The sequence below is a fragment of the Typha latifolia genome, chromosome 3 (assembly GCF_019914945.1).
Source record: "Typha latifolia isolate L0001 chromosome 3, TyphaL0001v2, whole genome shotgun sequence".
In the NCBI taxonomy this organism is placed as follows: domain Eukaryota; kingdom Viridiplantae; phylum Streptophyta; class Magnoliopsida; order Poales; family Typhaceae; genus Typha; species Typha latifolia.
The window spans coordinates 5,128,452-5,141,045 of record NC_133088.1 but is presented as its reverse complement, the minus strand read 5'-3'; the positions used below and the strand labels follow the sequence as shown (position 1 = coordinate 5,141,045).

Sequence of the window (12,594 nt, the reverse complement as noted above, 5' to 3'; positions counted from 1 at the left end):
TGCATTACACATATATGCACGGATAAAAATTGGAGATATCATCAAAACTAAGATGGATAAATACTGGAAAACATATATGGATCAAATAAAATATATTGGCATATTATTCACCATATATATATATATATATATATATATATCTTCGGAAGTGTGATTTATTAAGACACTTGCTATTTACGTGATGGAAGTACAATATGGAACCAATGGTGCATGGTGGCCTATTTATAAGACCCGAGAAGAAGAGCAGTTCTGACTTTTTCCGGCTTCGTGATAAGTTTCTGACCTGGTAAACCAAATTATAATACATGACTTTATTTGAGTCAATTGCATAATCCAACAAGCAACTTGCTAATCCTCCCTCCATTAACAAATAGATAGTTGTTTAATTCTCAATATAAGGAAAAAATAATAGTAAACTCTATTGACCAAGAATATTGTAACCTATAGTAGCGGTGTAAACGAGAGTAGCTTGAGAATCAATATACTATTTAATATTTATATACTTAGATTAATATATATATATATAATTATCTCATATATTATATAATGAGTCTATACGAGCTAGAGCTCGGCTCGGCTCGATTAGTATTTCGAGCTTAAAATTTTAATTTAACTCAATTTAGCTTATTTAGAATTTCAAGCCGAGCTCAAGTCAAGCTCTAAATGAGCCGAGCCTCACCTAACATATTGGGGAACATTTTTGACAGCCTTAATTGATAGCCTATCAATTCTGAAATAATAAATAAATTAAATAAAAGTCTTCGCCCTTAATGATTGAGATAGCAATTAATTCCTCCGTATTCCGCGTGGCGTGTGAGCCATGCAATTAAAATACGTACGTGTAGGGGTGAAAACGGATTGGATACGGATCGGATAGTGCTCAACCCATATCCGGATCCGTATTTTTAGTTCGGATACGGATTCGGATACGGATATTAGACGGATAGTAAAATTTAAAACCATATCCTAACTAAACGGATACGGATAATTTTCGGATAAAGGATCGGATCTTAAACGAATATTGATTAAATTTAAAATAATTAGAATATTTAATTTAAATATAATTAACACAAAATTATTAAGAGTTTTATAACAAATAATTTTTTTGTATGTCAAATATATAAAATTAGAGAAATTAATCTCTATAAATAATATATAACGTATTATTAGTAATAATATTAATACTTACTATTTAAATAAGCAAACTAAAAACTGTAAATCATTTAAAAAAATATGCGGATAAACGGATATCCGATATCCGTATCCGAATCCGAAAAATATATCTGACCCGTATCCGAATCCGTATCCGAATTTTTTTCAAAAATTCTATCCGTATCCGAATCCGAATCCGAATCGGATAGAAATTTTTTATCCGAATCCGATCCGAGTCGGGTCGGATAGCGGGTCGGGTCGGACTTAATCCGACCCGTTTTCACCCCTACGTACGTGGCTTTATATCATCCATATATATAATAGGGCTCCAGTCAATTGGATTATCCAATAAGCATCCTACGATCTAAGCCTCCCAACAGTTAAATTATATTTTGACCCTCTAACTATAGTAATTTTTCACTTTCATTCCTTCATTTTCTTTTCTCTACAATTTAATCCCTTTAACTATTCAAATATAAAATCATCAAATAGGCGTTAGTTTACCATTAGAGTTTGATGATTCGGCTCTCTTTCTTCGCTGCAGCCAAACAAAGGTGAGTTAGAACTCAGTATTCATGTGGGGTCCAATTTAGATAAACCCTAACTGTAAGCATAAACAATTGTGGATATGGAGGGTACTAAAGAGTTCAGTTTTTAGACCACGAGTGCATTACTGGTTTTTCAAACCTGATTTTAATGGTTTTATTTAGAAAATGGTGATCCATGGAGACGTAAGGGAACTCGGCTATTGAGAGGTGGACTGAGATGCTCCATTTCGGATCTGAACTTATTAATAGTTTTATTGTGAAGGGATGCATCATTTTAAACTTGACCAACATGCAAATCGAACCAAGCGGGGCGTGCGTGTGAGTTAAATTGCATAATATCATTTACTCATAAAATAGGTACCATTTTTACAGCCCAAAGCCCATAAGAAATTTGACACTTATATACCATACTAATATTTCTTAAATATTTAATATGATACTAAATTCACTTATTTTTAATTTCTATTATTATGATACTCACTTTAGAGCTAATTTTTATTCACTTCTTTTTATAAATTTGAGTTAATGAATATACGACAATAAAATACTCTTTGAGCTAAATTAATTTTATCATTAATTCATCATTAATAATGTAATCCTTATTTAAAACTTAGTTAAAAGTTAATAAAAATTTATGTCAAATATATAAAATTTCCAACATGGACAAATCTACCGACACTAAAATAATTATTTATCACCAGAAATAATCAATTTATTCCCCACTATTTTCTTTGGCATGTGAGCGAGTTGGAATACGATGGGTAAATTAGATTATCCATCAAGCATCCTACATAAGGTAGAGATGATAGTTTACTCTATAAGTTTGGCCCCTTTTCAAAATCATCTAATAGATCATTCTATTAGTTTATTAGAATTTTTAATAAAATATTATCATATATTTAACACGTGACCACATTATAGACGAAAGTATCCTCCTCTTTAGCGTCATTTCTTTACCACGAAAACGCTCCCAAAGAACAAATAGATATTACTAATGGATTTGAAAATTTGAGAAGACTAAAATCTCATATAAAAGTAGAGAAATTATCACCCAAAAAATAAAAATAAAAACAAAGCACGTAGAAAATAGACGGTATTTACATGGCTCAACAATTTAATTATAATCCAATGCTAATCTCTAGGAAGGTACGACGCTTGTTTTTTGTACAGTTATGGGTCAACCCTTGCATGACTGGAACTCTGGAGTTCATGGAAAGTAGAACTTGAAGGTCTCTTGCTAATTTTTTTAAGATTTGATATTATTTTAATACAAAATTTTTAGAATTAGTATCATTTTTAAATTATTTAGAAATTTAGGTTTTCTCTAGGTATGTCATTTGCCATCTCATTCATCGTTGCCACCTCATCATCTTGTTAAGAACTAGATTTGAAATAATCTGTCCTAAGAAAACTATGATATTTTAATGGATCTAATGACCTTTATTTAACATGATTTCGATGTCAGAGTGGAAAGATAAAATTATAATAGTGAAATAAGGTTAGAATTGGATAGATCGGTAATTATTTGACGTTGCAGCGGTCGTCGAAGGGTAGCGGATGACCAAAGCTGGTGGTGGACAGTTATAAGGTAGGGTGGCTTGTGGATGTGATGGTGGCTATAGTTTGGAGATAGAATTAGAATTCTAAGTTAGATATAACTCTTAGGAAAATAAACGAATATGATTAATTTACTTATATTCCTATATTATCTTACTCTTAGTGTTGAAATAAACTCAAAGCTAAAATAATTTCTTAATATTTTGATGCTCGGATAATTAAACAAAGAAGCCGAGTCCCTATATATATATATATATATATATATATAAATATCGAGTACAATGAGTCATACTCAGACTAGCCCTAAAGGCTTATACGATTCGAACTAAAATTTGTCTTAGAGGATCCCATTACTTAATTAGACTAGTCTTACTAGCTTATATGATTTAATTTAACTTGTATTAGTGGCTTACACGACTTAACTAAACATACTTTAAGGACTTATATAACATAATTAGACTTACCTTAAGGGCTTATATAAAAAATATATATAAATCAATTAAAAGATAAATAGATATAATCTATCGAGCCAAATATCATTAACGGTATGAGATTAGAGATATCTAACCGTTATTTTAGAGGAAGAGAAGAGAGGAAGAGGTGAGTGGGGTGAGAGAGAAGATATTGTTTTGATTAGATGGTGTAGTGTAGAAGGGAGGGGAAGGGGAGAGAGATGAGGAAAAATGAAGGTGTGGCAAATGATAAAGGAGAGAAAAAATTATTAAATATATAGATAGTTTAGAAATGCTACTATTCTTAAAATTATATCAAAATATTATTAGAAAAAAACAGTCGCCTCTTGCTTATCATATAATCTCTTATTCGAAAACAGAAATTCAATCGTGTGCAAGATATGTAGAGCAATTTATATTAAATAGAAATAAGAAAAACATATATATATATAGCATCCCTTATGGATGGAAATAGGAGAGAGGACTGAGATAATAATTTTACTTCTATTGAATTAAATTTCAAGATACAAAAATACGGAACAAAAGAAGTAAACACGTTATCTCTAGCAAACAGGTCTACTTGAGAACCCAAGGAGCCCTTGTCTTGCAAATGAGGCTGCTTTCTGCTTCTAGGGAGTGTTGTTTTCACAGGTCTTCCACAAACATTTCAATGCCGCTCTTCTCTTCAAATCTGATAGATTAGACCTTCAGAATGAACCACAAGCATTTCATTGCTTGAACAAAACCCTAGCTGAAGTGTCAACGAATAATGCAAATGAAAGACAGTAGTAGAAATATGCACAAATATAGCATAGCTTGGATCGATCGTCACAATAATCCTCATCGGAAAGTAAAATACAAATGGAAGAATCTGATTATATATTATAAATATCTGAAAAATATTGGACATCAAATACATAATAGACACGGTTAGCCGGAAAGACCAGTTTCTGTGGTTCTTCAAAGCATCCAACACCACAAAGAGAACTTTGCAATTCAGCTGGAATATAAGCATCACAATTCAATATTTGACATGGGCCTATGATCCGATATCATCCATGTGTGTCAAACTATGGAATCGCCTAATTATGCAGCTAAACCAGTAGCAGCAAGTCGGCAGTGCCCTCATATGATAGTCCGCCTGTTATAATCTGTCAACCTGAAAAGGTTTTATCCCTAGTAACAGCATCTAATTATTTAATATACCAAGCATTACAATTCCAATTTCATTCTGAATGAAATAAGAGCCTGCTTAATAATGAATAAATGACAGACTAATCTGCCAAAAGAAAAAAAACTTTATCTTCTTCGGAACATTAAAATCAAGCAGCCAATAAATTCAGTAAGTGGCCTTAAAATTGACCGAAGATGAACATATAAAATCCTATTTTTGCTCTAATTGAGTGAAGACATTTCTTTCATCCTTATAGGAACTAAAGCTACAAGAAGGGATATCAGCAAAGAATATAAATATAAATGAAAAAATTACCTCTGCATTACAATCTGCAGAATAGTGTGATCTCATCAACTCAAAAAAAAAAAAAAAAAAAAAGATTCTCATTCAATAACAGCTACAGCAGACTTGTGCCAGAAAGCTGTGAATACTTCATCATCTGGCAATGGTTGTCTCATTATTTCTTGAATAGATACAGGAGCAGGCATGATCATCTGGATCCCTCCTGACAAGCCGTTTGTCACGGTTGATCATCAACTTTATTAGGGGTAACTTTGAAGAAACTTGGTGCCATATCTCACTCACTGTTCCATTTCGATCTTCGTATTCAAAATATTGCCTCACCTGAAATAAATGTATAGACTAAGCATATCAGACATTTATAAGATATAAAACACTTCATTTTCTTTTCCTTTTCGTTTAATCTGACTATCAAAATTTGGAGCTTCCGAAATGATAGATCTCATAAATTTCAATAAATATGTATGGTCACCTACCATGAAAAGATAGTTGGACCATTGAATATAACCAGTAGCTAATAACAGGAAACTTGCATCTTGACCTTTTTTTTTCAGTCAGACAAAATACTACAATACTACTTTATTAGCTTCACCCGAAATATAAACACCTGCTTTCTAATTGAGTACTACCTGAATAAAAGTCTATTAGCATAATCATTCACTACCTGAATAGGTGTCTAGATAAATAGTCATTGTGGCTTCTCATCCACAGTTGAGAGCAAATCTTTGGAACAACTGCAAATTATGTCAAGAACTTGCACGACTTAGCAAATTCAAAGAGAATGGTGTGGCACTATAGATGTACCTTGCTTTGACCTAAGAAGCTTATACAATAAAAAAGGTTACAACATTAATTCATTGAACACTAAATGTATTATAATGAAACCTGCAGTCTTTAATATCTTTCGTGATACCCAAAACACAATTTGAAATATTGATCAGAATTCTCACTGTTTTGAAACAATAAACCTGCATGTACAAGCACATCCATAAAGAATGGGAACATGATATGGACGTATATAGTATATAAAATGTTGCCTAGATTATTATTTGGGATGATAGAATGTAAGTGCAATGGAGATCCATTGTCTTGAGCAAGGAGAGATGTCCAAATGCCATTTGTTGACCAATTTCCTTATTGCTTTCAAAGAGGATGAAATGTAATTCGGAAGTATATATTGTATAAAGTGTTGCTTATATTATTATTTGGAACGAAAGAATAATAGAACATTAATGGAGAGTGTTAAATGAAAATTATAAAAAAAAAGTAGGAGTCGGGTTACAAAATCTCAAAGACGGGGGTGTGAATTACAAAATAGATAAAATGTAGAGTGTGATTTGTAAAATTTTCTTTAAAATAATATTTAGAATTTTACGTAATCAAAATTATGGGCGGCCGATATGACAGATACAGCTGATACGACCGATATGATGCATCTTTTTTTAATGGCCGAACACAGATCTCAATACTGAGTTTTGAAACCTTGATGAAAATTCATTCTAGAAAATGGCCAAATAAGTTTCTTTTAATGTTTTAGGAAAATTTTGACAGAAGCTACATCATGAATATACTTAACATGGACTGTAGGCAAGTCCCTAGGTGGCTGCCTAGAAATCAAGGTGGATTAGAAAGAAACAAACAAGTAGAACAAATAATAATTAAAATAAATATTAAAGTTAATATATGTATACAACAACAACAAAACATTTGATCCTAGCTATTAACTATGGATGGCTGTGCTGACACATACTGTGTTGATACTAGGTCGGCACGCAGTACGGATGGTGCTGATGGCAACCCCAAAAACCAACGTGGAAGGCTACAAAATACCTTCTAATAATGTTCCACAATAATATGAGGCCCCTCATGCCCTCCCGCAATGGCCGGAGAAGGTTAGGAGGCCAAGCCCCTATTCCTCTCATCTACTCTCTCAATCACTCGTCTCTCACTCTCTTCCTCTCTCCCATTCTCACTCTCCATTTGCTTTGTCTTGCTGAAAAGAGGGGAAGAGAAGCAAAAAGGAGAGGTTGCCGAAGAGAGAAAGAAGTGAGGAGATCGCTGGAGAGAGAGAGAGAGAGAGAGAGAGAGAGAGAGAGAGAGAGAGAGAGAGAGGAGAGAGGAAATATAAAAAAAAAAGAAAAAAAAAAGAGAAAAACTACTTATCTGAGGTCGTCAGATGTGGTGTAGCTGAATCTTTTACAAGAGAAGCTCATCAAACTTGTATTTTGACGGATCGGTATCAGAAGACTTTGTTGGGGTGTTTCAAGAGATGAGGTGAGTCTTATATAGGGTTGTTTTGACCAAAATGGGTTTGATCCAGACCGGGTATTAGCCAATCCGACCGACACCCCACCAAAACCAATCAATAGACTAGTTTCTGGGTGAGATCGGATCAGCTGAAACATAGAACTTTAAGTAAGACGGCCATTTCTTAAAACCATAGTCTAAAGTTTCATCTAGGAAGGGGAAGGAAACAGTACGACCAAAAATTATAGAAAATTATGGTTGAAATCTTGAACTTATAAATCAAGGTAAAAAAGACAAAACTTATAAAATTGTTTCATCTTTGTCTTAAACAATTATTGGCTGAAATTTTCAGCCCACATTTTTCAGTTTTCCTCGTGTCAAACTGAAACTAATAGAAGCAAAATTTTTGAACCATGCTTAAAACAAAGGTCAAAACATTAATTTTCGGAATAGAAGAGCATAAGGGAACTTTTGTTTTATTTCACCATTTGTCTTATTGGCTAATCGCAAAACACCTCTTGACTGCACTCTTTCATATATGGTTGCAGAAGGACGCGAAGGAAAGCTATCTTATATCTGGTTTTGTTAATTTAGGGAATCGCAAGACAAACTGTATCATGCTACCTTACAGGAAAAGAAATTCTACAAAGTTTGTAAATCTAAACATAGTCTCTGCAGCGTTATTAACTTTTAGAGATGATTCTAGGTACTAAATAAATCATTCACAAGGTAATAAACATGCATATATTAAATCATAAATTTGACATAAGAGAAGCATTTTACATATTTACATACCGATTTAAGTTCTCGCTGATACTGCAGGATCTTCTCTGCGCTAACTTTTTGAAGCATTGTTGTTAAAAATCCAGGTTGTACTGCACTGCTTGTCTCTACAAATATTGCTATCTTTTTATAGTCAATCACATCTTCAAAAGGCAATTCAATGAAGTCGCTAACTATGACAGGTATGCACAAACTAACAATGGCATCAAACAATCGACAAGCTGAAGGAGTATCTCCAGCAGGATGTAGACAGAATTTGGATGAATGCATTCCTTGTGTTGCCATTCGCCGGCTCTCCCTAGACTGTGTTCCATGCTTAATGATAACATTCTTCTCATTTCCAAGTACTTGGAAGAGTATATCACGTACCTTTCCACCCTGAATCATTAAAAGAACTAAGTCATCTCTTGCTAACTTTTTACTTACGGACATGTTGTAGTGAAACATATCTAAGTGAATGTTGCATCCTCAAATCCAATAATACTTAAGATGTCATTGGTAAAGACTGTTATTGATATAATAATATCAGAATACATCATCTGGTGAAAGCAGTTGAAGTAACAGTAACATTATACAAGTCATTCATTACCTAACTTTACTGCATGTAAAAACGTTCAAACACAAGATTTTTATAATTATTGCAGGCTCCTGACGCACATAGAAACATATTAACCACATAAAGACTAACTCTAATATGGCAATTGCATCCAAGGGCAAAGTAAATAAATAAAAATGGAATCGATCTTCAAAAGATGATCATTGAAAGATCATGAAACAAAATCTTCTGCATAATTCTCCTAAGATTTGAGAAGATCATATCGACCTAATATTTGTGTGTCAGTATCATCTGTTCACAAGAAGTGATCTTTCGGGAATAAATAAGAATTACAGTTTAGCGAATAGATTAAAGAATGAAAGAGAATAGTGAAGTTCTTACCTCCTTGCGATATCGGTTACCCATGAAAAAGAGTAGCGAGGGTCTTCCCTCCACCCCGACCTCCCCGTTATACATATTAATCCGATGCGAATAGGGCAAGATCACATCCTTGACCAGCGACGCCTGGTCGGGCCTCAACCTCCCAAAATCCGAGACAAGAAGGACTGAATTCCGGATTCGATCCACCACTTTATACAAAGCATTTGGGTCCTGGCAGATGAACACATGGTCCCTCCCCCTATTCCTCCTCCAATATTCCTGCCCTTCCAGCCAATCCATCAGCTCCTCCTGCATCCCTTCATCACTATACGACGCCGAGTTGGACGATCCGGCGCCTTCACCAACGCCAGGAGGACGGATTGGGTTAACAACTAGGCTGAGAGAGGAGAAGAAGGGAACGTAGAAGAGATCGGCGTCGGCGGGATCGTCGACACGAACAATCAGGGAGCCAGGAGGGCGATCCCGGCGGATGAGGTCAGAGAAGAGCCACCATTCGGCGGAGTGCTGGTGACCAGGGTAACGGAGGTCAGAATCCTCTTTGGCGGCGGCGGACGCGGCGGCGGGGGAGGAGGAAGAGCGGGCAAGGAGGTAGCTACGGATGACGCCGTAGGTGAACTTGGACGGGAGGTCGTAGAGGTAGATCTTGGTGGAAGGAGAAGAAAGGAGGTGGTTTTGCTGGGAGACGGCGACGGACGGGAAGCGGTGTGGAGGGGAGAGGGAGGCGTGGAAAATGGAGTAGAGGGCGAGGAGAGAGAGAGCGGTGAAGAGAGTGGGCTTGAGGAGGGAGCGGCGGGCCATGCGGGCTAGGGTTAGGGTTAGCGATTTGGAAGGGGAGGAAGGAGAGAGGGGGTTGCTTCTCGGCTTTCGGGGCTTCCCGCGGTCGGACATGACGCTCTCCAGTCTCCACGCTGCCGCAGAGAAAGAGAGAAGCTTATATTTTATTAGCGATGGAGGGGTTGGATAAAGAGTAGTGTAGGAATTGCGAAAGGTATCTCTTTTCTTCTTCTTCTTCTTTTTTCCTCTTTTGAAGATGGAAAGACTTAGAAAACTGGATTTGCTTACCAAATCTATCTCTAGTTATGTATCGAAGTCTGAGATTCAAATCTAAACGAATCTCTATTATATATTTAGCTATAATTCTCATCTAAGGTATTAACTATTGCTTGGGAACTGAATATATTCATTGGTTAGCAAATATTACATTGGAAAAACAGAACTTATTATTTTCACTATGAAAGGAATAATTTGTGAACAAATTGAAGATACAAAATGAAATAGTAACCAAATATTCGTTTATTTTTTTTTTATATCTAACTAATTTTATTTTCTAAACAAATTAAGACTAAATAACTCCACTAACTAATCGGAGCTTAGCCTCAAATTAAACGAGGTATAATTGTGTAGCTATGAAACCCTTTGATTTCTTTCCGTCTGAGAAGCATGCTTGACTCAATTGAGAAGTGAGAAGCTTGCTTCATGCTTCATATTTCATATTTCATAGGCTGAGAAATTTAAATTTAAGGCAAATTATAGCTTACCTTCTATAGCTTGGCACAATATTTTTTTACGCTTAAACAACGTATGGTTACCAGATTTTTCTCATTTGAAGTGTGATTAATTACCAAACGAGGCCACAAAGGAAGTACGTTACTTGTTACAAATAGGATCAATACCCAAAAAAAAAAGCATTTCAAGATCTATCCTGCTCTTCGCATCATCAGCCTAAATTCATCAAATTATTTGCTACAAAAAGGGGAAAAGAAACTCCTATTTCCTGGCTTCTTTCTCAGCTTTCCTTCTAGCTCTGCGCTCCCTGGAGCTGGCAGAGGACCTGAAACCACCCCCAGTTTCCGATTCGGACGACTCATCCAAGTCTTTAAAAGATTTCTACAAAGAGAGAGAGAGAGAGAGAGAGAGAGAGAGAAATAAAATCAAAATTGAGGGATTTAGCATGCAGCAAACAAGGAGAATTGATGGGTATTGGATGAGAAGGAAGCATCACCTCTCGTATCTCCATGAAGCTAACAGCGTAAAAGGTAACAGCGGCCGCCGCTACTATCCCCAAAATGGGAACAGCAATTTGGGCAGCTCCGTCCATCTCTCTCCTTTGCTCCTTGCTGCATGTACACTCGTGTGCTGTGAGGTTACTTAGTAACCAATCGAATTGGCTGTGGCGTAGACATCTTATCCCTACCATTTTATATATAATTTCTGTTCTTTTGTTCGGAATAGAGGTGTCTCTGTTCACAGCCCGGCCCATCAATAACCTACTAGCCTGTGAAATATTAGGACAGGGCGAGCATAACAAGCAAGTTATAAAAATATATTATATTACAATAGGTTGAGCATAACGGCCCATGCTAATATTTTAGTTAGCTTTTATATGAATATGCTTATATAGTAGTATCCAATAACCTAAACATCTAATATGGAACTAAAAATCATAGAACCAATCTGATGGGTTGGGCTACAGGTGTGCTTAACGGGTAGGGTTTCCATGTAGGGCTAGACAGGTAAAGGCCTAACCCGTGACACCTATTACTATATCATGCTCAAGTCAGTCTGAGCTTAGCCCAAATTTATTTAAATTTTTTTTTTTGGATTAACATTTTTTTGTAATTTTTTAGAATCAAATTGTTACCATTAACAATTATCACTAAGGGTATGACCAAAAGTACAAAGCACTAAGGATAGATTAGTTTTTTTTTCTCTCTCTCTTATTCATTGATATAGGATTATCAATATTTCAACAACTTCTTTTTAAAATATATTTTTCATTATTACTAATATCTCTTTGATTGGCCATATTTAAAGAAAACCCTAATAACAATAGGATAGAAGATCAACAAGATGAAAATTTTACTAGCTAATTATAACAATTAAATTAGATCTTTAACATCTAAAAATAAATAAATATTATTCTATTTGAATATCATTGCTCTTTGCGATCCTTCGTTACTTTTTAATTAATAGAACGTAGTATACCCCATACAGTTGAGCGACCAAATCTGTTAAAATATTTTAATATCTTTCTTGATCCCACAATTTGAGAGAGAGAGGACATGAGATAAGATTCACTTCCTTTATTTATCACTCTCAACCTATTAAGCAATAAACAATAATAAAATATACTATACTTAAATATTAGTGGGACCTAGGGTGTCCTTGAGAAATTCTAGAAATTAAGGGAAGATTCACTGCATTTTTTTATAAAATGAATCCCAAAATGAATCCCAGATTTGAAATGAAAAGAGCTACCTAAGAGATGTTATAATTACTGCGCCGACCCTAGCTTTGCTAGGGTTTGGCACAAAAATCATTTTCTCACTCCTAGAGGGAGTTTCTCCCTCATCGTCGACGACGAGACTTTCCTCTCTCTGCGCCGACCTCGGCCCTGGCGAGGCTTACCAATGTTCCTCCTCCCGACGCCGTCGTTCGTCATCC

General features: G+C 35.3%; 2 protein-coding genes across 2 annotated transcripts; both read right to left on the bottom strand.

Moving 5' to 3' along the window:
• Window positions 1-5,025: 5,025 nt before the first annotated feature.
• LOC140785256 (probable arabinosyltransferase ARAD1) lies at window positions 5,026-10,242 on the bottom strand. Its single transcript, XM_073133058.1, has 3 exons — window positions 9,151-10,242; window positions 8,226-8,591; window positions 5,026-5,507 (listed from the first exon to the last, which is right to left on the bottom strand). Exons 1-3 carry the CDS (start codon window positions 10,036-10,038, stop codon window positions 5,319-5,321), a joined length of 1,443 nt encoding a protein of 480 aa, XP_072989159.1. The 5' UTR covers window positions 10,039-10,242; the 3' UTR covers window positions 5,026-5,318.
• A 493-nt stretch (window positions 10,243-10,735) lies between these two features.
• LOC140785257 (uncharacterized) lies at window positions 10,736-11,330 on the bottom strand. Its single transcript, XM_073133059.1, has 2 exons — window positions 11,153-11,330; window positions 10,736-11,037 (listed from the first exon to the last, which is right to left on the bottom strand). Exons 1-2 carry the CDS (start codon window positions 11,246-11,248, stop codon window positions 10,918-10,920), a joined length of 216 nt encoding a protein of 71 aa, XP_072989160.1. The 5' UTR covers window positions 11,249-11,330; the 3' UTR covers window positions 10,736-10,917.
• Between the last annotated feature and the right edge of the window lie 1,264 nt (window positions 11,331-12,594).

Excerpts from the sequence above, each read along its gene's own strand:
- LOC140785256 (XM_073133058.1), bottom strand. The coding sequence starts at position 10,038 with ATGTCCGACCGCGGGAAGCCCCGAAAGCCGAGAAGCAACCCCCTCTCT. Across the intron at positions 8,592-9,150 it reads GTAACCGATATCGCAAGGAG|GGTGGAAAGGTACGTGATAT; the intron begins GTAAGAACTTCA and ends TTAATGATTCAG. Across the intron at positions 5,508-8,225 it reads ATCAGCGAGAACTTAAATCG|GTGAGGCAATATTTTGAATA; the intron begins GTATGTAAATAT and ends CATTTATTTCAG.
- LOC140785257 (XM_073133059.1), bottom strand. The coding sequence starts at position 11,248 with ATGGACGGAGCTGCCCAAATTGCTGTTCCCATTTTGGGGATAGTAGCG. Across the intron at positions 11,038-11,152 it reads GCTTCATGGAGATACGAGAG|AAATCTTTTAAAGACTTGGA; the intron begins GTGATGCTTCCT and ends CTCTCTTTGTAG.